The sequence below is a fragment of the Poecile atricapillus genome, chromosome 3 (assembly GCF_030490865.1).
Source record: "Poecile atricapillus isolate bPoeAtr1 chromosome 3, bPoeAtr1.hap1, whole genome shotgun sequence".
NCBI classification, from domain to species: Eukaryota; Metazoa; Chordata; class Aves; order Passeriformes; family Paridae; genus Poecile; species Poecile atricapillus.
The window spans coordinates 54648813-54675011 of record NC_081251.1 but is presented as its reverse complement, the minus strand read 5'-3'; the positions used below and the strand labels follow the sequence as shown (position 1 = coordinate 54675011).

General features: G+C 36.5%; 1 protein-coding gene across 6 annotated transcripts in view; it reads right to left on the bottom strand.

The window, feature by feature from the left end:
- LAMA2 (laminin subunit alpha 2) overlaps positions 1 to 26199 on the bottom strand; it is a 341474-nt gene that overhangs the window by 43658 nt on the left and 271617 nt on the right. For all 6 annotated transcript variants that reach the window (XM_058834226.1, XM_058834227.1, XM_058834225.1 and 3 more), the window contains 7 exons: positions 23788 to 23998; positions 22222 to 22338; positions 20898 to 21061; positions 17272 to 17410; positions 11522 to 11624; positions 5461 to 5577; positions 2312 to 2494 (listed from right to left, as the gene is read on the bottom strand). In XM_058834226.1, coding sequence (XP_058690209.1) covers positions 2312 to 2494; positions 5461 to 5577; positions 11522 to 11624; positions 17272 to 17410; positions 20898 to 21061; positions 22222 to 22338; positions 23788 to 23998 — 1034 coding nt within the window. The remainder of the gene's footprint in view (positions 1 to 2311; positions 2495 to 5460; positions 5578 to 11521; positions 11625 to 17271; positions 17411 to 20897; positions 21062 to 22221; positions 22339 to 23787; positions 23999 to 26199) is intronic.

The following is a 26199-nucleotide window of genomic DNA, read 5'->3' as shown; positions in this document are numbered from 1 at the left end:
AGGTTTTATTCTGGTCACAAGCTTAAAATTCTATCTGGGTACTGAAAGCAGATTTAAAAATAGTGACAGTAAACTGCAAATTATTTTCTTTTTTTTTGTTCAGGTGAACTAAATAATTTTACTAAAATATTTTTGTCTTTCATTAAGCCTCAAATTATTTTTTTGCCCCTCAACCTGCAACTAGTGAATAATACACTCTCTTTGACAACTCATCAGTAGATCTAAGGATTGCAACACTTGGACTGAATGAGGATGTGGATTTTTGTGGATGACACCGAAAAGGACAAACATGCATTTACCAGAAAGATGCATATTATATAAAAATAATAGTAATTATAATAATAGCAATAAAAATAATGCTTAGATAAAGCAAGAAAAACTGCATATCTAGTTTTTTGACCCAAACACTCATACCAAAACCTTCAAAATGCTTTTTAAGGTTTCATGTAAGTTAAACTAGCTACCAAATCACTTTATCTCAAAGTTTTCAAAAAGTAACTCTTTAGCTGTTTCAATGTATGTGAAACATAGAGGACCATGCAGAGGCATTGATGGTAAGCAATGAGTCATTGTTTACTAGAAAATGCACAGTATAAGCTGCAAGTAAGAAAAACATACGTACAGATTTCTGCAGGCAAGATATGGAGACAAAAGGAGAAAAAAACAGAGGATAACATAAGAAGACAGAAGATAACATAAGAGAAAGTTTTGAAGATCTAAACAGACATGTGAAGTAAAGTAAGGGACAGGATGAGTCTATAAATAACTTTTTACCTTTTAAATATTTCGTATCTATCAGAATGAGAATTCAACACCTGAATTTTGACATATTAGAGTATACACAAAGTAAAGATATAGGCTATGTCTACTTCTGCATTTAGTCATGAATGCCATCCTACTCACTTCATACATCTGGAATGGTTCACCCTACTTTAATTTCATTCTGTAATCTGAGTATCCATTAACATTTGGAGAATGACAGAAGTGTACTTCTGGAGAACATCTCGCAGTTCAGCTTCATCTGACACAAAGCAGTTTGCAAGTGTTAAGACCAGTCTTCAATACAAACAAAATAATGGTGACTGGGGACAATAAAGAGATTCAATTTTAAATTACCACTCTTGATCTCAACTAAAGTGCTAAGGTACACACAGGATCAGAGTACTCGAGCAGGGACAGATGGCCTAGTCTAGATTCAGCAGTGCCAAGAAACGACTGCATTAAGACTGCTTCTCAGTTGTTTCCCACTACCCTGTAAAAGACAGATCTGCTGGTTCTACAGTCTGCTGTAATCTAACCACACCACTTCAAACAATAACTGCTTTACATATTGTCTAAACCTGTATGCACCCAATGGCAGCAGTACTGGGGCTCACACATGTATCTCAGCTGATGAGCGACGGGGAACTTGCACGAGGCAGGCAGTGACAAACAGCCATGGGGATTAACTTATTTCACCTGTACAGCAACAATTGGCAGAGGATATTTGTCCACAGAATGAGAAAGACAGCCTCCTAAACTGTGTGTTTTCAGGTGCCCAGCTTCATAATGCTGACAACAATCTGAGGAGCCAAGAATAGCTGAGAAATTAGTTCTTCATACATTTTCTGAAGACACTCTAGTTTTGTGGCTGTGTACTCCTATATGAGAGATGGTCTAGCAATCTACCATAAAATGTATTGTAATATAGAATTCATTTTTATCCATCCTAACCAACGTGAAAACGCTAAAGCCATTGTCACACTTGATAGCAGAATTCATGGCAAAAAAAGGGAAAAAAGCAGACAAGACCACATTCCCAGAATCTTCTTCCTTTTTTTAAATGTCTTCAGTGTACTACCAAAAATAGCAATGTATATGAAAGAAGTCATGCATTTCTCCAAGGACTGATTATCTGATAGACTGATGACAGATTTAGTGCGGGGTATTTTTCTTGAATCAGGCAGTGAATTCCCAGTCAGAATCTTTGATTATTCACCTCCTAAACACTTTAAAAAGTAATCTGAGGAACAAATCTATCCATTACATGTTCATCCTTCTGACATTAGCTTTTCTTGCAACTACTATCACTAGTCTTTAGGATTTAAAATTCTTTTCACAGAATTCTTAGTGTTCAAAGGGACCTCTGGTCCGTTTTCACATATAAGAAGCCCAGAAAATAGAAGCCCAGATAGAGAGTCCTTTTATCCCAGCATACTGTAGTAATGCTATGTAAGTGAAATTCTGGAGTGCCTCTGTTTCATTTTGAGATATGAAATGAAAACCACAAACTGAAAAAAACCACCACCAAACAACCCAAAAAAGATCTTACTGTTCTTGACTGGATCCTTCACAACTGCATTTGTTTTGGCCACATCGTCTGTAAGTTTACTGTAGTTTTTTCTCAAGCCCAGGAGGTTCCGATTGAGGTCTTTAATTTGGGCCAGGACATCATTTGCAGTATCGTTGGCTTGTCTTGCTTTGTCTTTGGCTGCCTGTATCTTTATAGCCGTATCTGTAGGTAGAAAATGACAATGAAATGATTTCCCAGAGTGCAGAAGTAACTTTTTTGAGTACAGATATGTATCTGTCCTCCAAAAACTCCACCTTTATTTCTGAAGTTTTGGTTCTGAAAAACCCCCAAAATACAACAGCACCTCAGAAATATGATGGAATCTTTAGTAAATCATTATCAATGTCAGTCCTGCCAAGAGTAAGAAAAGAGCGTCTTGATTGCCTTTTTCCATCATATCTAAGTAGTTCCTTTTGGGTCATTATAAGGGGTCATGCACCTTTCTGGCTGAGTGAAAGTTGAAGTTACTGATACCTCTATTAGTCCCACAAATTATTTTCAGCCACACCTTAAATTATGCCATCTCTGCACCTGGATCCTTGTCCCACACGTGATCTGTCTATCTTATTCTGAATCCTTCTGCTTTTATCTGACTCTTAGTATAGCAGGGACACAAGAATTATGTTTAAACTGCTCTTTGCTTTCTCAAATCCTTGAACAAGATATATGATGGGGCCATTTTCTCTCCCTTCCTCATTTGATCGTTTTCCTGTTGGACAACTAATTTACTCCATTTTCTTATCCACACTATTTATTTGCTCTGAATTTCATTCTTAATACTCATCTGCTTGTTTTTATGAGTGTCCTTGTGCCAAGAGTAAGCACCCTGTAATTCTAATCTGCCAAGAGTTTATTACATTGATAATGATTGCATAATTCATATCACTTTTACTAGTTCCATATTTAGTATTCTGTGTCCTAAGGTTAACAGGATTTAGAGGTCCATTTTGGTTGACTAAGACATCTATCTGTGCTCTAGACAAATACCCATGTCAGTATCTTGACCAAAACCCAAGAAATAGTACATGATGAGCATGAAATAATAAACAATTTGTTTTATGAGTGCTGATTTCAAGGATTATTAAATCTAAATCAAAACTTTTCAGTTAGCTGGAATCTTAAAGCCACAAAAATGTACAAGATGAATTTTGTAAATTGTTTTTCATGCTAAGGGTTTACTAGCAGTCTGAACCTTCCAGACCATCAGAAATCAGATAGAATACAGATTTTCTTCAGAGACTTTTATTAAGGTGAAACTTCGGTTTATAAAGTGCTCCTTGGAGAAAAAAACATAGCAAAACAGATTGTTTTAAAACATTTAATTTTTTAAAACATTCATTTTATCTTTCACTATCCATTATAATGAAAGTGCATTGTGGTTCCCTGTCCCTTGCTATCACAATGCAAAGTAGCTAACATACCAGGACTTTGGGATTTTAATGAGTATTACACTTAAAAAAAAATCTCTACAGAATAACAAATGCGCACATGTGAGACACTGAAATATTGAAGGTTAATGACTGAAGCAATGGTCCATTGGCAAAAGCAGCAAGTTGCTAAGCTGAGATAACTCCTAAAGTAAGGGGGGGAGCAGAGCTTTTAGGTGTGTGGTGGTGAAACCTCTGATTTGGATAAGAACAGCCCAGGTGTCTCAACCATCACCAGACCATTACCAAAACAAAGCAACCTTTGTTTAGCAAAGAGATCTCTTTAGAGCCAGATTATGAAAAAGGGCAATAAGAAGCAAATCCTATGGAGCTGGGGTAATGCTTTTCTTCATGCCAAAGGACTGTGGTGTAAAACTGGCCTGCCTGGGGGCATGAATTGAGACATTCAAACACAGGTCTGAAGTGTTCATTCCTTCTGAGAAGACCTCAATGGCCCATTACACTGGCAGGAGTAAGAGCAGTCATGTCTTATAAGGGGTCACAAACTACCAAAAACCACAGACTCATTTCTGTGACCTTCCACCAGAGGACAGCACATGAGCCACAGTGCTGCATCAAACTAGTGCAAAACTACCTTCCAGGGGAGGCACATGGGAGTTCCCACCTGAACCTGAATGCACCTTAACTCACTGAACTTTATGTTGTGTGGGGTTTCCCCCACCCTGGATGAATTAAGACTATGACCATCACTTTGACCAAGGTACATATAAATTGCAACAACCAAGTTTTGTTGGATCCACATGTGGTGGTATCTTTCCACTAGCTCTTCTCCCTCTCCCTCTCCCTCTCCCTCTCCCTCTCCCTCTCCCTCTCCCTCTCCCTCTCCCTCTCCCTCTCCCTCTCCCTCTCCCTCTCCCTCTCCCTCTCCCTCTCCCTCTCCCTCTCCCTCTCCCTCTCCCTCTCCCTCTCCCTCTCCCTCTCCCTCTCCCTCTCCCTCTCCCTCTCTTCTTTTTCTCTCCTCTTTCTCTCTTCTCCTTCATTTTTTCTTTATTTTATTGTCAGATTTCTATGATTAATAATCAAAATGGCTACATACCTCCTTTCTACTGCAACCAAATTGTTCTAAAATTCACCTGTCATATTTATATGTCTATATACATGTACTAATACATCTACCTAGCTATCTGCCTGTCTATCTATCTGCACTGGTCAATCAGTGTCATTTCACTGTAATCCACCCCAAGGGATCTATTAACAAGAACCTCAGTCACCCTTGCCTTCAGGGGTAGGTCACAAGAGCACAGTACTTCAGAATCCATTGAGGAAAACCTGTTGTAGTTCTAAGCAATTTACAGGCTAAAAAATATGTACAACACCAAACAGTGGCTGGAAATGTATTATAGTGTTTCATTAAAGATTAGCTTCAAAAAGATGTTTCATATACAAACAAAAATACTATTTGTCTCAGAGTGTATCATGATTTTTGATATCATAATTTTTTTCTTTCAGAAATCTGAAAACTGCAGAAGCATGGTATCCTTTACCATCCCTAAATTCTAACTGATACCATGTAAATCTTTTCAGTTCAGTTTTCTCTCTCACATTGCTCATCTTTGTCTTATAACAGCCAGTGGTCAAAGTGTGGACACAGGCAAAGATAGATGAGACAAATGTTAAGTGATGGAAAAAGAAACAAAAGAGGAGCATTGAGTCAAACTTTGCAACACTTTTACAACTTACCATTAGGAATGGCTGACAGCTTTCCTAAGGTTTCATTCAATGCTCTCAAGAGAATGGCATTCTTCTCATCAGCATCTTTCAGCCTGTTTTGTGTGGTGTCCAGATTATCATCCTTTTCTATAAAAAAGACATATGATACAGATACTTTAACTCTTTATTTTCATTTTCCTTTCTTTGCACATAATTTAAAATGCGTAAAAACAAGCAAGCCATTAATTTTTTATTAAGATATGGAATTGTGTAAATAAGGAAGTCCATCAGAACTTGTGGATTCACTGATCATCTTGTCCAGTGTCTTTAAGTTCCCTACTTCCATAGTATCTAAATGTTTGAGTTTCTTGTAGTGTTGTATGTATTTATCATGAGTTTTTCAAAGCTGTGCAGAGGGAAGAACTCGTTATGATATGATTTAGGCAAATTCACACAATGATCCAATGATAGATTCAACAGCTGTGATGTTAGCCATAGTCTTGATTCCTAGATTAAGCTACTGCCTTTCTTCCCGAAGTGGTTGCCTGAGCTGAATGAGTTGAATGTGGTGTGAATGAAACAAGACCCATTAGGCCAGCTTGCTGTTACAATTGGAGTGTCCAGAGCCAAGTTCTCTTGGATTTTCTCAAAGATGTTGACATAACATCCAAGAAAAATAAAAGATCACTAATTGTCAATATGAGATGAATACACTAGTGACAGGTTATTATGAAATAAACATTCTAAATTCTTTGGGAAAACACCCACCTAGTAAAAAACATTCATAGTTAAGAATTGGTTCAAATCTAAGTAAAAAACAGTACAAATCAAAGGCACAGGTGTGTCATATTTAGTACATCACAGCTGAAACTCATGTCCTCATTTACAAGTAAGTTCCTATTTTTCAGCATTTACTTAGAATAAAATATATGCAGGGTCTTTTGAACCCTATCCAGCAGAGCAATGCAACAATAGCAAAACTGAGATTCCAGCTAAACTTTATGGCTATTGAAACAGACATTATCCAAAATTTCAGAAGTAAAATTTGACTAAAAAATGTAGTTAGTGCTTATTCCTGTTAGTTACTTATTAGTTACTACTGTTACTATTACTAACTTATTAGTTTTTATTGTAGTGGGCATTTTTCATTATTTTTCTGGATCAGTAGGAAGCTCTTTGGAACAGACAGCTGGTGATTTCTTACCTTAAAGCCGTATCCTACTGGGAAACTAATTTAACATCACTGGGCTTGATAGCCGAAAGAGAAGAATAATTTGTAGAACAGAAACTCAGAATGACTGTGACCTTCAGGTATGTGGCAAATCATTTAAAAATAAACATCTGATTCAAATACCACAAAAAAGTATGGTTTCTTAAAATTAGATGTGCAAGGAGTAATTTGTAAAGAGAAAAATCAAACTAAATTTATATTGCCTACAAGAAATTATTAATTAAATCTTTGAAGGCTATAGGAAGACTGAAACAGCACATGGAATTTAAATGAGAACTATACATTTGTTGTTAGACCTTTTGAAATGTCATGTCAGTGCAAGGAAGAAATCTGTTTGTTTTATTTGAATTACAGTGCCACACAGGACTGCAGGAGTGTTTGGACACAAGCCTTCACTCCTGCAAAATATTCTGCAGAAAAACAGGACATTTGTGTGAACTGTGAGAGGCACAGTTAACACTAGAATAAAGTTTGGAAGACTTGCACATACTGTATGATCACTCTTCTCTCTAAAAACAGCTTTATTTTTAAATGATAGGTTATGTCCCTGCTGCTGAAGGAGGTAATGTGATAGTGTTAAACCAAGATGCACTCATGAGATTTTGGTCTTATATGCCCTGAGATTTTATCTGAGTTCTTTTCCTGTTAAGTAATAATACTAAAAAACTACTTTTAATTTCTAACATTTAATTCTGAAATCCTGGTCTGCCTGATAATTTCTTGGTGTTTCTAGTGGAATGTTAGTGTTTATAAAGTCTGTCAATATTTCTGAGATGTTTGACTCATTTATGGTGGTGTTCTAACTTTGAAACATACTTTTAAATTTTCTCTTTTTCTCCTCCCTACTCTGCCTGTCCAGCATGCTAATTTATCTGCCGGTTATATTTCTGAAGAATTATGTTCCCAGAGTTCTGTTTTCAGCTTTGTAACCATAGCAGCAAACTGGTTTTTATGGAATTTAACAAGGGAAGTTTTCCCTAGAAATTCTGAAATTGAACATTTAGACTTTACCTGTTTAACATTTTTTCTTTGAATTCCTCAAATATAGTTTTACTGTGGCTGGGTTTTTTCCAGTTACAATGATAAAGAAGTGCTCCTAGGGAGGCTCTTATACAATGAGAAGTGAGGACAAACTACGTCCTGTGTTAGCTTTTCAAGGAAATTGTTCATTTTTCACAGAGATATTAGGTTTTATTTTGAAGTAACTTCTTACCTTCTAATCCAGATGACAACTTCACTAGGCACTGGACTAATCTGTTGCATGAATCACAAACAGAACTGACCTCATGTCAGCTTTTCTACATCCTTTTATTAGCATTTATGAAAAAAGCTGTGGCAATGATTTGAAGGCCCAAGATCCTCCAGTTAAGTGCTAAAGTTATTCAAAATACAGGCAGCTACAGTCTAAGTTTTTCCAAACTACAGAACCTATCCAGCCTGGAAGAAGTTAGTAGGTATCCACTGAAATATGCCAGGCACTGTCAACTCTCATTAAAGTGCGGTAGAGCAGTATCATGAGAAATTTATCTCAATTCTGTTTTCACTTGATTAGCTCTGCACAGAGATGGCAAAAGATGCCAATAAATGCACTGTTTGATGTTCAAATCAGCAAAACTAGTCATGCATTGCTGAAACTAAAGCCTAAAGAGTAAGCAGGAACCTGAAGGACTTTGCATGTATCAGCCTTTGTGTTTGCTGTCTTGGGTAACACGCACAATGATTTTAAATTTCTGTTTATATTAAAGACAGCATTACGGGATACAGCATCATCCCTTATTCCTCTGCATCAATGAAGTGGAATCAAATGAAGACAAACAAAGCTGTGTGCATATATTTCATCTTAAGATGAACTCGGGAATTTAGTTACTTAGTGTTTATATAGAGTGATTTATGAGACACAAGGTTTTACAAGTCTCTGCAGATCACATAAATAGGTGACACTGCTTAATTGCTGATGATGTGCCACCATCATGGCGGAACATACATATAGAGGAACAAAGTGGAAGCAGGTATCTTCTGACAGTATGGATAAATGCAGTTTTTCCACATGAAACTCTCCAAGAAAACATCAGTAAGGTTATGCTACCAAATGCATGTATCCCAAAACCAGGCTAAAGTTGGAAATCTACCAAGGAGCAACAAATGCATCTGTTTTTATTGACTGGAGACTGCAGAAATGAGCTGACTGTTACACACATCCCCTTCTGTTATCTTTGTGTTAACTTCTTCCAAATAGCATTCTTGCTCCCCTATACAATCTCATCCTATAAAGAGGAACATGGGTCACAACCTGAATTTTCTTTCCTAAACCAAGCAAGACTTAGAAACTGGCATTAGGAACAAATAGGAGAAAGAGATGTAACTAGAGAAATGCAGCTAATTAAGTGTAACTTTTTAAAAAGAGTACCTTCAGCACTGACTGCCATAATCTGGTGAATGCAATATGCCATGTCAGCAGAAAGACAATGCAGAGGAGAATACACAAACAAGGGATCTATCAGCTGGAAAATGTTCTAGCTGAAAATATTCTTGTGTTGTCCGACAAGACACATCCCCCTCAAGTTGTCAATTCTTAAGCAAAAGAAATTACATTAGCGGAATTTCAGTAGCCACCTGACAGCAGTCTCCAGCTGAAGAGTTGTTTATGCATCTTATTTTCACTTTTCATTGATCAGCATTTACTCACTGGTAGCCCAAATTTCAAAATTCCTCCTTAGCCACAATACTACATACAGATTTTGCTTCTCCCGCCAGGGTTATTCTTAACTCCTAAACCCACAGAGAGATAAATGACTAAATCTCCATTTTAATAGCTTCTGTCAGAAGCTTTGCTTTGTAAGGAGGGTTTCAGAAGTCTTTGGTGGTAATATAAAACATTTTCATGATTAACAGCCATTTTATAACTCAGGTAATTGGCCACAAATCAGGGGAATGTCATAATGTAGGAAGAAAACTCCCATCTCCGTCACGGCCCAGGTGGGATTTTTGGAGTGTATATTAGTTGAGTGGTTTATGGGTCTTCATTACTTTAACTAATGTACTTCCTGTAGTGCAGACAGAGAAATTTTAAGCTAGTGATTAGTTCTGTCTACCAGATCTTTTTAGAGTGCCCATTAGCCATCCTGTACTTCCAGCTGAGACTCTGAAAGGGTGGCTTTATAAGGATTCTAAGAAAATACCTTTCTCTTAGTTTGACACTGAACTCCCAATTTCTCTCATGGGAAAATCAAGACAACCACAAGAGATTATGCTCATAATACCAGTAACATATGTTCTATGTTATTCACAATACTAATAATATCACCACTTTGGTGCAAAAGCAGCATGGGGAATAGAAATATGTCATTGTGTTTTCTTCTTACACATCTACATTCTGGGCACAATGTTAACTGATCTCCACGGGTCTAGCTGTGGAGCATGGACATGTTTTATTAGACGCAAAAAGGCATACTGCCCAAGTTTAGAATGTTTGTCTTTATGAAGCACTTTAAGATATATTGAGGAGCATTAAGGAAAGCTCCATCTCATTACCCTTCAGTTTGGGGAAAAACAGACAAAGATCTAATATGTGCATTTAAAGCCTTCCTGCCTGCTTGCTTTAAGATTGCTTTATGAATCTTTAGGCTGTTTGGACATTTTATTCTGAATTATGAAACTGTTATCAACTAAAATATTCACTGGTACAATGGCAAAATAACTTCTCAAAATTCTCAGCAGTAATGGTTGTAATATATCTTGTCTCAGCGTTAAATTGAACAGTCGTGTGGACACATGGAATTCATGTCCATCCTCGTAGAAACACCATTTTGATTTGTCCTTGCAAACAGGGCACTGTGCTTTACTCCACCTGCCTGGGGAGCAGACAGAGCTGTGGGCTCCACTCTGAGGTGCCAAGTCAGCTCACTGGAGCTGCGGCACCGGAGAGGCGGCGCAGCCGTTTTAGTGCTTCTTATACACCAGCCATGGCAAGCTACAGCAGTTTGCACGCCAGACCAGAAAGCATCGCTATTTTTTTCCACTTCAGGCATGATACTGAAATTGCACATTGGCCTCTTCTCATAGTCTTGTGATTTTCTATAACATATTTCCTGAAATATGGTCATCTAGCCCCAAATCTATACTGAATCTGGAAGAAGAGAATTGCAATAAAGAAGACTCTAAATATACATCCAAGATTTACTAGTAACTCAGACACACTTCTTTCCCTCAGTTCAGCTACAAGAAAATAATGATTTTTTCACTTTCAAACAGTGTATGACAATAAAATGCAATTAATGACCTTATGAAACATTATGCTTTATGACCTTATTAAACATTATGTTTACTTGTTCTACAGTTGGAAATACTAGTTCTGCAGTTGGAAATCCTAGAGCTACCAAAACTAAATTGAAGTGTAGTAACAGCCAAAAGATGACTAAGCTGTATAGATCACCTCCTTCATGCTGTATGTTCTTTTTAAATTATCTTTGGCCAAGAGGCCAAAGATAATTTTGTATGCAAAAACATGGAAGACAGGGCTCTTTTATCTCTCTTGATTCTAATAAGAAAGAAGTTTCTTATTAGTTTCTTGGTTTAACTAAGGTAGCAGGATGGGGAAGATTCATGCATCATCTCTATGACAAGTTCAAAACCTAGCCTGGAATATTTTTCTTTTTTCTTGCCCTTACTCTTGCCCTTGTTCCTGTATAATGCCTGTACACAAAACAGGAGAATCCTTTTCATTGATACACTATCCAATTTCAAATCAGGTAATGAATTCTACTTTTTTCCTATAAGGTTTCTTCATACCAGAAGCATAGCAGTCTCACAACGTTTTTTTTCCTCTGTTTAGTGGTTCTGAATGCCATATACTGCACATACCTTTAACATCACTTTCTAACATCTTGGCTCTGTTAAGGACCCTGAAGCTTTTCTGAAGAGAGCTCCTGGCACCATCCTTCAGTGATCCTTGAGGATCAGATGTCTGTAGGCAAGCAAACAAAGTGTCAAACGTACAGGAAAGTCTGAGGTCACCAATGACATGTGATCATGATCTAAGCAAACAGTCATCTGAATTTTATGCGCACATCAGTGGGCTCTGAATTACACCCTGTTGCCATAATAGTACTCTAAGTACCAAAATAAAAAAAAAAATCTAAATATTTTTTTAATGAAATGTCAGATCCCCTTTATCAGAATATCAGAGATTACTTCATTAAAGAGAGACAATGCTTACAGTATTAAAGAAACAGATTTGACTATAAGAGCTGTCCAAAACCAACAAGCAAAATGTATTACAACTTAAATATGCATTTATCTTTCCAGCTAAGGACAAAACACCATGCAGTACAGTATTCCTCCCTAACTGCAGCTACAGAAACTTTACAGGCCAGACTGGATCTGATGACTCTAATAATGACAACTGAGATTAATCTGTGGTTAAATGAAAGAATTATAATTGCTAGGTGAGTAAAGAAGTAAGAAACAGAGTTTTAAAAGCAGGGCAAACTGCAGTTAATCTGAAAGAATTTTATTACTAAGTAACCATCCTTCATCATATCATACTACTTAAAGATCTTTCTCCTGAAAAACATCCATCTCTACCTTCAGTGCAGAGACTGATCAATAGATGGAATGATTTTTCTAAATTAGATTAGTGTTTTCAGTCAGTAGGAAATGCTCCAGGTTCTGAACCACTTACTGTTCAGTTTGTCAGCCTGAACTCAGGTCACACATCATACTGAATACATTTCTTTGAGAATACTCCTGACAGCCAGATAACATTCTATATTAGTCATGGGTCATAGCCTTGTAACTGGTATGTAATTAAGAAGCAGCCACTTTTCATTTTCCAGGGCAGATGCATATACTCAAAAATTAACTGTGTGTCAATTAAATGACACAATTATTATTGCTAGTCATTATTTTTATAATGAGCAAGCCCAGAAGTGACATTTCACATATTGCTGAAGCTCTGATGTGTTTTGACACTGTAAAGAACATATAGTGAACTTGCTGTTTCTCTTTCTTTTAGAAATCTTAGAGAATGCTTTGGATACTTTCAAAATCCAGAACCAAGCTTTTTGTTATGGGATATCACTTGGTATATATGTTGCCATGTCACAGGGGTGTAGCTATTAAAGAGCCCTTCTATTTAGATGGTATGTAAATTTAAACTTTTATGTGACTTTAAGAGCTAAGGCACACATCACTGCCATTTCCCAAGCTCACCTGAAATATTAAGCTGTGTACACATTCCTTTCAACAACAAAAACATACACATTAAAAAAGATGAAAAAAATTAGCTTCTTACAGATTTTTCTCTACGACATGAGAACAAGCAGCACTGGTAACAACAAAATATAAAAATACCCAGGAAAAAAAGTAAAAAAAAACTATCCAGTGAAACAAAAGACTGCTCCTGAAGGAAGAACATTTGGCCAGATTTTGTGACAGATGCATCTGTCAAATCAGATAATACTTTTAAATTTCTTTTCCCACTAGAAACAGAACCCAGAGTATGAACACTCTGTGACCACAGACTTCAAAAGTAAGGATTGTTATTATTACTATTATTATTATTACTACTACTATTATTATTACTATTACTATTATTACTACTACTATTATTATTACTATTACTATTGTTACTACTATTACTATTATTATATAACTAGGCACAATTAACTGGCTGTTGAAGCAGTTTATAGTCAATAAAATGAAGCTGGAAGACCATATTTACAATGTAAAATCAAGAAGCTCATCAAATCAAGATCATTAATTGGGCATGTGCTGACAATTAGTCAGAAATAGACTTCAGCATGAAGTTAATACTCGAAAAGCCCTTTCAGAGAGAAATAAACTTGTACTTATCAAAAGCTTTATTTTATATTTTTTAAAAACAATTTTGAAAACAAGGATAAATTAGGACATCTGATAGAAAATGTACTTTTTTTACTAGTTTTTCTTGTGGTTCATGAGATATCAAATTAAGAAGCAGTCAGTAATTAAAACCCAAATATTTTATGACTTTGTGTGAGTTTGGATACTTGTGGCAAGCCTGGGTCAGAGTGAACCACAATTTAGGATTTACAGCCAACAGACTTTGACATTATATTCTAAATTGGGACATATACTGTAAAAAAAAAAGAAAAAAAGAGAATAAAAAAGAAAAACAAAACAAAACAAAAATTATGATTCACAATAAATTTGAAAATTTTAAATTTTCTGGAATTTAATTTATTCTAATTCTGTCTCTCCCAAAATGTCCATAATCTGCAGATAGTAGCTTCCTCTCCCTGTGCCCTTCTTCATGGCCCCTACCCACCCCATGCAAACCCTGTACAGTTTGAATCTCAGCTTCATCTTCTGGCAGAAGTGGGACCATGTTATGTACCCAAACAGTGCTGTCTCAGTCGTAGTTTAGAGGCACAAATGCACTGGGGCAGTGTTGAGGATCACATGAACTTACACAGGTACAAATTTTGTAGGCCTCAGTGCTAATTCAAATCAGTTTAAAATAGTTCTGCCTTGCTCTTAAATTATTTTCACATACACTTATATTGTGAAGTTTTCTCCTATGAAAGAGATAGGGTAACTCTCATTTCTACCAGTCCTGAAGATGGATACCAAAAATGATTTCCACCTCAGGGCATCCTCACAAGGATATTTAGGCAGCTTTATGTAAGGAAATCTAGACACCCAACAGAAGCTGGACACCACCTACAAAGAAAGTCAAAATCAAAGAAGAAAGCAGGACCCTTAACACTTGATGTGTCCCCTACGCTTCCTACAGTCCCCAGCCTGTAAGCCCTCTCTAAAAAGCCTAAGAATAATCCACTCTTTAAAATTATTTAGTGTAAAACTAAGATTCTGATCTGAGATATACAAACAGAGTATGTCAACCTTACTCCTATCAGTTACTGCCTAATTAATGGAATGCTGAAATTGGCTGAATGCTAAAGATTTTTCATTTCTGATGAATTTATTTTGCTTTCAAAAGGGAGAGCAAATCCATCATAAAAAGCTCAGGAGAAATTTTTCTGTAATATTTTTAATACATTTTTTCCAGTCATTTATCAGGCTTCCTGTAATCACGATGGATTTTAAGCATCTTTTCATTCATCCTTTTAGAAACATTAGATGAATTTGAAAATGAGGGCATTTTCCCATTACAATCCAAAAACCAAAAACCCCTTGAGCTATCACTAAGGTTCTTGTAAATAATTATAAATGAATAATCTTATAAATAATCTTATAAAATGATCTATTCTGCACATCCAGTGATGTACAGAACAGACCCTAAAACCAAAAGCTGTCCTTACCATCTCTGGTTCATACACCAGCTTGTTGCTGTTGGGAAACCTTCATCCTCCTGCCCCAACATTATTCCTAGTGAATGGGAAAGGTGAGGATCAGGGATGCACAGTGAGCTACAGCACTTTTCTCCATTAGCTGCTCACAGCTGGACTCGGAGTCTTTCACAGAAGACAGGCATCCACAACAGCTCTCATACAGAAGAGAACATAGCTCTTTCAAAAACAGAGAGGGGAAAGACCTTATCTCCATCTTTTACACAGGGTCCCCAGAGCAACTTCTCAGAAAGTTGGCAACACAGTTTCTAGGGGCTTATGCTGCCTTCGAGGAGCAGATTCATCAATGCTGCCTTCTAGGAGACTTTTTGAACCATTTTGCTCCAGACAGCCCTGACTGAGGGCACACTTCTGGTCTTGTGCTGAAGCTCCTTAGGACCTACAGAAAATGAGACCCTGATTTACCTGGTTACCAGTTAAACTCTTCACCTAGGATGTGCAAACATTCAACAGTCTTTAAATAAATACAAGGGAAAAGAATAAAGAAGTGATGACTGTAGTTCACAATTGACATATTTTTAAAATCTGGCTCAAAACCTTCAAATGATCATTTAAGAAATAACAGCTAAATCTATTGCTCTGCAGCAATTTGACAGTAAACCACCAATGACCTCTATATCAAGTCAATTACATTTAAAAGGCATCAGCTGCCTCAATTTTCTTCCTCATCAACTAGATCCCCACTTAACATATACTGCTCATAAAAAAAACCAAGCTCCCTCTACTGAATACACGCAAAGGAGATGCTGAAAACATCGCCTTAATATTTTCATCTCTTTCCTTGCCACTCACTTGCTTCTATTTACATCATATTTTCCATCTTGACCTTCATCACTTAAATTATCAATCCCCTTTCTCTCTAAGATATAATCACCTAGTGACTTTTGTCACCATACTGTAATTGCTAGCTTTGTTTCTTTATTGTTCTATGTGCCTTTATTTCCCCCCTGTTCACTCCCTGAAGCAGCTGCCTGTCCCACTCATTCCAAGTCGTCAAAGGAGAAAAAGAGAGCACGTATTAAATCTTAATGAGAAGGAAAAAACAAAAAGGGGCAGGCCCTTATTTACTTCTGTGTGTAATTAGGCATTCTGGTGAAATAAAGAACCATTTACAGAGAACTAGCACATACTAATGTGCGAGGTGAATTTTTTTTTATCAAGAGATAAAAACAATAGTTAGTGTTTTTTGAAAAAAACACTGAAAATATAAACAGCCTTCAAATATTAAAATATTTGTGCAGTGGCTAGTTCACTTTATCCCTCTGATGAATATAGACCTTTACAATATGTGATTGATTTTGCTATTCTCATAACCCATGACTGAAGTAGCACTCTGCAAGCCACCTTTATTCATGTACAAGTGCTGTAACTACAAGTTATTTGTGCTCATCTACATGTTCCTATATCAAATATGAGTTCAGGCAATCTCGTATTATATTGTCACTGCCTCATATTTCTGTATGCACATGAAGTGCATGTCTGTTGGTCTCTGACCAACTCCCACACATTAGCCATTAACTCCTTTGATATCTGACATAAAAGATAATTTTGGCTATGCTCACAATCCTTCTGCTCACAGTCTATACATCAAGGAGCTGAGACCCTCATTGTGGCTCAGGCTGGAGAGCTGGCTTTACCTTACAATCCTATTTTTAAAAGCTTTCTTCATATTCTCTGGAAATTTGCATGTGCTACCTCAAAGTGAGATTAAGATTTCTCTGCAAAAACTGGTAGAGTTCACAAAGTGAATAAGAATTTCCACTCCCCTCCTACAATTCTCCATTTCTAGAATTCTGGCCAGGTGCATGCAGTTCATCTGATGTGCAGAGAAGTGCCTCCAAGTATTTTCAGGGAACTAGGTTGAAGAGTTGATTAAGGTAGGGAGTTCTTTATATTTAATGAATGTATTACCCACATGTAAACTAGCACCGTTGAATATCAAATGACCTACACTCCTGACTCAAAGCTGTTGGCTTGGCTTGAGCCATACACAAAAACCAAAAGGTGGAAGACAGAAGGAGGAAAGTAAGGATAGTAAATAAAATGGTGAAGAAAAGTAAGGATCGTGAGCTAGGAAAAATAGGGATTGTCTGAAGATACATGTAGACAGAGGCATAGCTTTCTGATCATGAAACAAGAACGTTTGACAGCAAAGGTCCTCACATAAGGTTTAAGATGGCAAAACACAAATCTGAGATCAGTGTAGCACATTCCATAAAAAATCTAAACCTTCTTCTCAGTTTACTCAATTTTCCTTACCGATTGCATGGCTTCATTTGCAAGAGCCTTGGCTTCCTTGGCAACCCTTTCAGCTTCATCTGTGTAATCCTTGATGTTAGTGTAAGCATTGAAAGCACGTGTGGCATTGAAAGAGAGGTTTTTGGCTTCAATAAGGATTCTGTTGGGATGGGGAAAGTAAACACACCATTAAACCTGCTGTCAGAGATCAAAAGAACAGAGTATTCTACACTTTCAGACCCAATGGCCTGCATTTCTAAGGCTATTTCTAAAGTGTTTAGAGAGCAACACTACATCTGAGATTTCAGGAGATCTGGCATCATGTGTTTAATGGAATTCATATTTTATCTGTGCACAAAGACATAAAGAACAATGTTTGCTGAAAGAGGAGCTTCTGTGAGATAAAAATAGATCAGACAGTGAGAAATGATAGCACTGTGCTTAATGCTCTAATACAAGTAACATATTCATCACGTGGGTTTTTAGGCTATGTGCTGAGCCAGGCAATTTGAGGAAACTTGCACTGTATGAACATGAAGGATCATCACAGACATGTTTTAAAGCAGAATCTCTGAAAAATTCATTTCTTGGTCTGGCTGCCAAAAACAGAATTGCTAGTTTTAAAGGAGTTCTCATAGTCTAAACCAAATTCTAAATGTTAATTTTGCTGACAAAAATGTAAAACATAAGCAGTAATGCTTCATATTGAATGTGATCTTCAATTTACATGAAATACTCCATTCTGATAGCTATAAATAGATTAAATACAGTTAGCATTTTCTGGTGCAGGGACAGAGTTCAGCTAACCTCCTTCCTAGGCAAATTTCCAGTCAGAAGGCTGGGGAAATAACTTTTCTTTCACTCTCTCTGTATGATATACTTGATCATTTTCTACAAAGAATTGCTGCACCCACAGAATGAACTTGAAGACAACTTTCTCAGTAGTCATTATGACCAATGCCTATGCTGATTTTACTGACTAAAGTATAAATGGGCTAAAATCACCACTTGAACTGGATAAGAATGGATCAGAACCTGGATTTTTGCCTCTCTGGGAAATTCTCTAGCCATGCAGGTGTATGGCAATATAAGAGAGATGGGGATTATTTCTGTTGGACCTATTCCAGCTGGCATAAAATAGTCATTGAGACAGTGTGTGTGGAAGAAAGGAAAATTCATCCTGGTAATTTATCTGTTCTCTGGAGAACTGTGACAGCTGGGCTCTGATCCTTGCATCAATTACTGATTTCTACAAAGTGCCACAGAAAAGACAAAGTGGATGGAAGGTATAGTCCCTGGACTCCACAAGTAGTTAATAGAGGGAGAGAGATTCCCTTTAGATTTCTGCAGAAACTTGCATGACTGAGCTGTCTCTGCATCACTCTTGGAAAAGACTCATTCCTCTACTACAGCGGGAGCTCTCTAGGCTTCTCTAAGTTTCTGGGATGCTCTGTTAGACAAACGTGGAGCCCAGAAAAGCTACCTAGCAAGTAGCTTAAGAAACATAGTTCAAATCCTTTCTGGTTAGGAAAAACGTAAACTGAATTTGCCAAATACCAGTGGCGTTTACTCACAAGCAGAGAATTAGCCATAAGGGAGAGGCCTATACTAATGTTTCCTTGTACACAGCAGAAATAACAATTTTTTTCTAGGTTAAGTACATGAATGGTTCCATGTTCCAATACTCAGGAGAACATCCTCATTGTCAACTGAGAGATTACTTGAATCCTTAGAGGGTGACTGGAGAGACAAGGGTCTCCCTCTACTTCTCCTGTAAGAAGAAACAGTAATCTACACCAAAGTCAGTATTGTCTGGATGGCACTCAAGTGTCAGTTGTGAAGATAGATACACTTTTGAATTCCTCAAACTGATAGAGACTGCATAGGCCTGTGAAGTATAATTATTTATTGTCAGGGCATGAAGTAAACAGCTTATCCTGATTACACAGCACCACAGTATTTCTTTGTCCTTTGAAGTTATCTGACCATATCAGAAATTTTAACTTTGAATAATCTGCTTTTAGACATAATTTTTAATGTCCTTGATTCTGTGGAGTTTATTGCCTTTTTTGAGAAATCAAAGTTGATATCTGGATCAGACATAGGCATGCATATAACATAGGGTGATGTTATAACATTTTAAACACTACCCTAAGTTTATTAAGGCCAAGCTTTCACCTACATTAAGAAGCACATATGAACACCCATAAAAAGGTCTCTTTTGAATAGTTAAAAAATTCTATCTCAAAGCATTGTGAACATTTGTTTAGGAGCACAGTCTTCTTTTTTGTCTACATTTTCTATATTTCTTAGTTCCTTCATGACTATCTTCCATGTATTCAGATATTTATACATGGTTGGGTGTGACACTAAAGTCGTTCATTTTCAAATCAATTTTTACCGAGGAAACCACAGCTATCATTACTTTATGCATATCTCAAAACATGTATTACACCGAGTATCTGGAGCAGTGTAACTACACTGTGAATGAAGCCAGTAATTTTGCAAGTATCAGACAGTATTTCCTGTCTTTTCCTCAAAATTACAGATGCTGGCAAGAAAAACCTGTGTTAAGCATCTGTTCACAAGTCTTTGGGATATTCAAGTCTTCAGGTAGATCTAAAGATATAAGCAGCAAAAAAGTAGCATATTGTTGATGTCTAAAAAAATAATCTTTTTTATTTTATGCAGTGCTTTTATAAAATAATGAAATGCTGAAGCTATGCTGGGGACAGGTTCAACAGGCAGAATATCCATGGTCTATTTCTGAGTATTACTATTTGTCCTGGGGTGATTTTATGATGATTGTATCCCCAGTTGCCTTGTTTATGTTACATATTAAGTTCTGCACCTTTAAGTGTATTATAGATTACATTTACTATTTATGGCTTGCCTTCTTAAGTGCATAGAATGCGATTAAACAAAAGACATCCCTCTCCTTTTCCCCCTAAATTCCCAAAAAACCCAACAAACCCTTGTTTTATATTCTTTACAGGAAACTATTTTTATGATGAGTTATATAGTTTCATTCTTCTGAAAGAGCAGTAGTCATACAAATGAAGGGCGTTGCAATTCTCATATTTAGGACTGTGATAGAGGTAAACAGAACCTGAAGCTTCCGTTCTTGGGTTTCAGCATTTTGGTCCAGGACACCTACTTTTTTGGGAAAGTGTTTTGAAATTGGTAGAGGAATTACTGTCCATCACTAAGGGGGAGTTCCAACAGTAAACAATTTAGTTTAGTTTAGTAAACATCCCAATAATAGTCTCCTACCAAAATGGTCATCTTAAAAAGGAAAATAGTACTTGTTTTTAACAAATGCACATGAAAACACGTCGTGAGCTCTTTAAGAATTTCTATTTTTTTCACAACATAGCAGTAAGCATATGATAAGTTAAACAGTGTTACCAGTGCATCTGAGGGCACTGTTTGCTGTCCACACAGCCTATAAAAATCACAAGGTGTAGGAAATGGTTTACAAGAGATTCATAAATTGACTAACTCAATAGTTGTATGCTTGTACACATCACTAGTTATATGTATAGCTCCAGAAACAGATGTAAAAGAAGAATGCCCCTCAAGTTCTGTGAAGCACTTTTGCAAACCTGCCTCATGATTTTAGCCTTACCAGTGAATGTCTGCCTTACCCATCCAGCACTGCAGATGATTCATTCAGCTGGCCCGCATGGTTCTCAGCTTGCAACACCTTTTCTGGAAGCATCCTGTCTCGAATTTCTTGTGATAAGTCATCTATTTTATCTTTCAGCTGATCAGACATTGGCTGTATCTTATCTGCAACACCTTCTACATACTGAAAATGGCAAAAGAAAAGCATTTAAATTTCTGAATGTAAGCAACCTAGTCATTCTGTGAATTCTGTAGCCTTATCTATATATAAGGGTGTTTCTTCTTCCCTTGTGGGCTATTATCTCAACTTACCCATGCATTAAAACTTCAGGGAACTAGTATGGGAAGAGTAACAGGAATGGCTGGACTGAAAAGCAGAGAGAAGATAAGCAATATTCCAAGATCTACTTGTCTCTCTTGAGCTTAGTAAAAGCTTTTCTCTTACAATTAAGGAATTGTACACTTTAAAAGCTTATAAACTCTAATTTTGATTTGTTTCCTAAATGATAATGCATGCATAGCTATATTGTTGCTGAGCTCCACAGTAATAACTAATAAGTGGCAGAAGTTTCATGTTCCAGGACCCTTTGAGTGGCTACAATGCCTTTTTGATTATTAAAGCTTCTCAGTAAGAACTATGCTTTCTGAAGATTTGCCATTCCTGTTCCAAAAAGCTGTCTCACTGTGTCTCCTTTTCAATGTCTCCAAAGACCATTTTTCCATTTATTACGGTAAGCTGTGATGCATGCTGGAAATATCTTCAGAACCAGTGATACTTCAAGATACTTTTTTTTTTTTTTTGGTAGCTAAGGCACTGATCTCAAACTCTGTTGAATAAATTTTTAAGGCAGAATTTTCAAAAATATTATGCAGAATGTGAGTTCAATCCTCTCCCTGATCTGTCTAGACTTAAAATTGTGGCCACAGGCAACAAATTATTTCTGAAGTTTCCTTCCGATATATACACAGTTTTTGTGCAGATAAATCTATATCTAGATTACAGAGTTGCAGTGAGACTGTGAATGAGTCTGCTGCATCTGTAGTTCTCAAGATAAAGTCAGTACCACAATCAGAATGCCATATTTATAAATGGCAGAGTCCCTAAAATATTATGAGCTTGCTCACATGTAATCCAATGAATCACTAAAAACTCTAAGTTACTAGTTTTTATACACCCAACTAGATCTTCTGCCATACAGCAATGGAAAAAAGAATTATCCCAAGTAAAATATTTCAATGTTGATAAAAACAATGAAAAATTAGATGTTACTTTAATTATCTATTTTGCTTCCATAATGACGTTTTGTTGTACTAATTCTCAGGTAAAGATGATAAAATACTCACCTCTACAGCTATGCTGATGTTATTTGCAAGTTTACTGGCTTCATTAAGAATATCATTCCCTTCCTGAAGGGCCTTTTCAACATCTTGTCTGCCATCTTCTACAGCTTGCTTCCTTTTCTATAGAATGAGTTCACACAAAGAAAAAGACCACTTGTTTACTAGAACAGCTCAAATGTCAGCATCTCAGTGTAAGACTGCATTTTGTCACCATGCCACAACGCCCCTTCTGCAACTCTCTGAGCTCCCAGAGCTGACAGTGACAACAATAAAAGCACATGTAAGGTTTCTTTTCTTTGTCCTCCTAACCCCAGCTGTGCATTGTCCTACCACATCGCAGGGTTTTTGTTGCTCTCTAACAGAGGTAACTGGCTGAAGTACTACTGCAAAATGAATCAGAAAGTTAAAAATCCTAACCATCACCCAGATGTGCAAGTTCCTCACTTTGTAAATCACCTCTGACTATGAAGAAAAAATTTGTAAAAATATTCTTTTGCTTTTCTACTTCCATCTATTGGTACTTCACTAACTGCTGAATACAAAATAAAAGGTTTGGAGTAACCTATGGATTCCTGTTTTACCAACTAGTAAAACTACTGCATATTGCGTGGCAAGGATAGACTTCTGAATAAAGAATTGGCAATTTCCTGTGCAAGATCCACTGAGTATCACAGATTAGTTTGACAGGAGGCCACAGCAGCCACATGGACAGGACTGCTGGAAAGACACTCTGCTACAGTGATGCAAAGAATATTTTAAAAACTGAAATAGCAGGTAATATCTCCAAACTTTAACCATCCGCCCTTGGGAAGAAAATGCACAGAACGGAGATCACCTAAATTTGTCAAATTTCCTTAATTCAATCAAGTGCAGAAATCTCTGCTGAGAACAGAGGTCTCAGAACTCTACCCTCATATTGTACTTGAGGTGAAAGCTCACCAAGATACAGTTGAAACATTAATCTTCATTAGGTTGACTCTGCTCTTTATGTCTTGGTTAAATGCTTGTTAATGTACAGTATAATATGCTCTTTAAGTCTCTGCAATTTAAATTAAATCACAAGCAGACCCTCTTCTATGAGTGAGATAATTTATAACGTCTCCTAACTACTGAGGATGGAGTTTGATTTATTACTCTGTAATCCACATAGCCCCTTCAGTCTTCTTCCCAGGGGTTGGAGAGGGAGATGAAACTCTAAGTTTTCTAGAAGCAAATATATGACAGCAAAGATTTTAACGGAACTCGTATTTAAATACTGAGCACATGATTTGAATTTTACATGACTATTTATACTGGAACAAATTTAATTTCCCACAGAATAATAAATCCAGTGTACCTTCCACAAAACAGATGGTATTATTTCAATAAAACAGGGGAGTAATTCTACTTTTAAAAGCCAGTGCACTTCCTCATTCTGAGGAAAATGTTCCCTTTAAATTACATCAGATATAGGTATATTTTAATTATACTTTTGTTTTGCTTGTATTTTTGTTTCAATATTTAATCATGCAAAGGTTCAATCTTTAATCAGAATCCAAGTAATCGAGGATAAAACTTGTCAGCACTCACCTCCAGCATGGTCATATTTTTTTGGTTGACTGCAGATAAACGATCTGCCTCCCAAATTTTACTTGCAGCTTCTCTTAGCAGATCTTGAGCATCATCAACTTTGCTCTGGTAGTTTGCTAGCTTGTCCCAGACCTCATTTTTGAGATCCTCATTTTTCTTACTGGGCTCACCAAATAATTTCTTGACCTTGTCCAAAAGATCTTCTGCATTCCTGAAATACATTGCCATCCATGAAAACACAGAGTTCATATTCCCTACACCAAATAATCTGAATAATCTCAATAATGTGCAAATGAAATAGAAAAACTAAGTCTCAAAGAAAATTAAATTAAATTAAGTCTTAAAGTAATTTTCAAGATGACACATGCTTAATAAAGTGAAAGGAAAGCTCTTTTTAAGCCCTTTCTTAAAAGAAGTTTTTAAATTCCACTAAGGTCCTATTTATGAAGTGGAATATATTCAAATATTCTCCATGGAAGACTACATATATTTTTTTTTTTTCTCCTTACATTTTTTGGTTAATTTCCATTCTTGAGATCTGACTAGAAAAGTGAGATTTTCTGAAACATTCCAACTTTTCTAAAAGATTTCCTTCACTCACATTGATGTGACATGCGACACAAAGTGGTTTCCTACCTTGAACTTGAGGAGGATTTGTAGATATGCCCAATATCAATCTGTCTTGAAGCAGACGACTGCTTTAGACTAGACAGTCAAAAATCATAAATGCTTTCTGGTGAAATAAAAAAACCCAAACCCTGACCCTTGGATTTATGACTTCAAGTAGTCAAAAATTTTCACTTATCTAAAATACATTCTGGAATATTTTAAATGGATTTTTCTGACCCCAGTTTTAAGGGACTGGAATACTGTCATCTGCCTGCCTCGAATCAGTTTCACACAAGGCAACACTGCTGTGTTAATCCAATGATATGTCAAGGACAGGAAAAAAAAAGAATAAAGAGGCACTTCAGGCATTTCCAAAATGATGCTTTAGAGATAAGGAAAGTCATAAGTAAACAGGAATATGTAGGATAGATAATAACTACAGAAGAAATTTATCATACTTCCACCTAGGACAGATTAAGTTTTTCTTCCTGTTTCATTATGCCAAAGTGTGGAAAACAAGAACTTTTCTGAAAAAACTTTTTCTGAAAAAAAAACACTGCAATTTGGTCTGTCTATAGTCAGTTCCATTAGGAATCTTTTAAAAATAAATATGTAAATAAATGCACACCAAAAAGATATAGGAAAGGAGAAAAAGATATACTGACACTGGACATAATTTAGATGAAGAATCTGAAGTGGAGCCAAGGGAAGTAAAATTGTTAGCTTTGGGATTTTCTGAGATGGATTGGAGGTCTTTTCCCCCATCAATTCTGCTATTGCGTTTGATGAAAAAAAGAAAAAAAATCACAATTTGAATTTACAATTTCTGAGGACAAAATATTTAATCAAAAACTAAATCCCAATATTGACACCCTGTCACAGAAATGTAGTAAGGAACTTAGGATTTCTCTCATACCTCCTCCATTTTTCTTCTATAAGAAGCTCCTGTCTTACACTTTTGGGAAATTTTGACACCCTTATGACTCTGCAGTACTGGAGGAACAGTACAAAACAGACAGATTTCCCTTTTATTTCCTTGCCTCATAGCACAGTTCAAACTACTTATCCATCCAGCAGTCTACCTCAAAACTCTTCCTTGGTGCTCTAAAGATAGCACTTTGGTATTGATCTGTTGTGCATTTGCCCTCTGCTCTTTCTAATGAAGTATGAGGCAATGTGCTCCATGTAATCCCTTGCTTTAGAATTTCTGTGTGACTGGGCTGCACCACATTTCTTAAAATACTCTCTTGTACACTTAAGCTGTGCTACTTTCACTGGATACCATCCTAGAAAAAAAATAAAGCTATACAAAATGCTTGAAGTTTTAGAAGAAACAATCTTAGGTCTGGCCTTACAGATGGAATGCTGAATGGTCTGGATGCTCAAAATGAGTGCAAGAGAACAAACAAGATTAGAAACTGATGACAAAATGATTAAAACCCATCAACTGCATATGAGAGTCTAAATATGTTAGAAATGCCTTATCAGAAGACTAAATAAGGATTGTAACATCATGAATAGCACGGATAAGGTGATCAACTGTCCAATGTCTCTCCAAAAAACAAAAATGGAAATATCAGGAGGCAATGTCAAAACATAAGAGGCAGGTCTTCCAACACTAGACAGCTGAGTTCTCAATTCATTCTCCCAGGAAAGTGGATGATAGAAATTCATGGAGGTTCAGAAGCTATCAGACAAATTAGTGGAAGAAAAAGTCACACAAAAATAAAGCTATTCAGCATACTAAACAGAAAGAAAGAATTCTGGCTCACAGCATCCCTTGATAGCAACTCAGTGGCATCT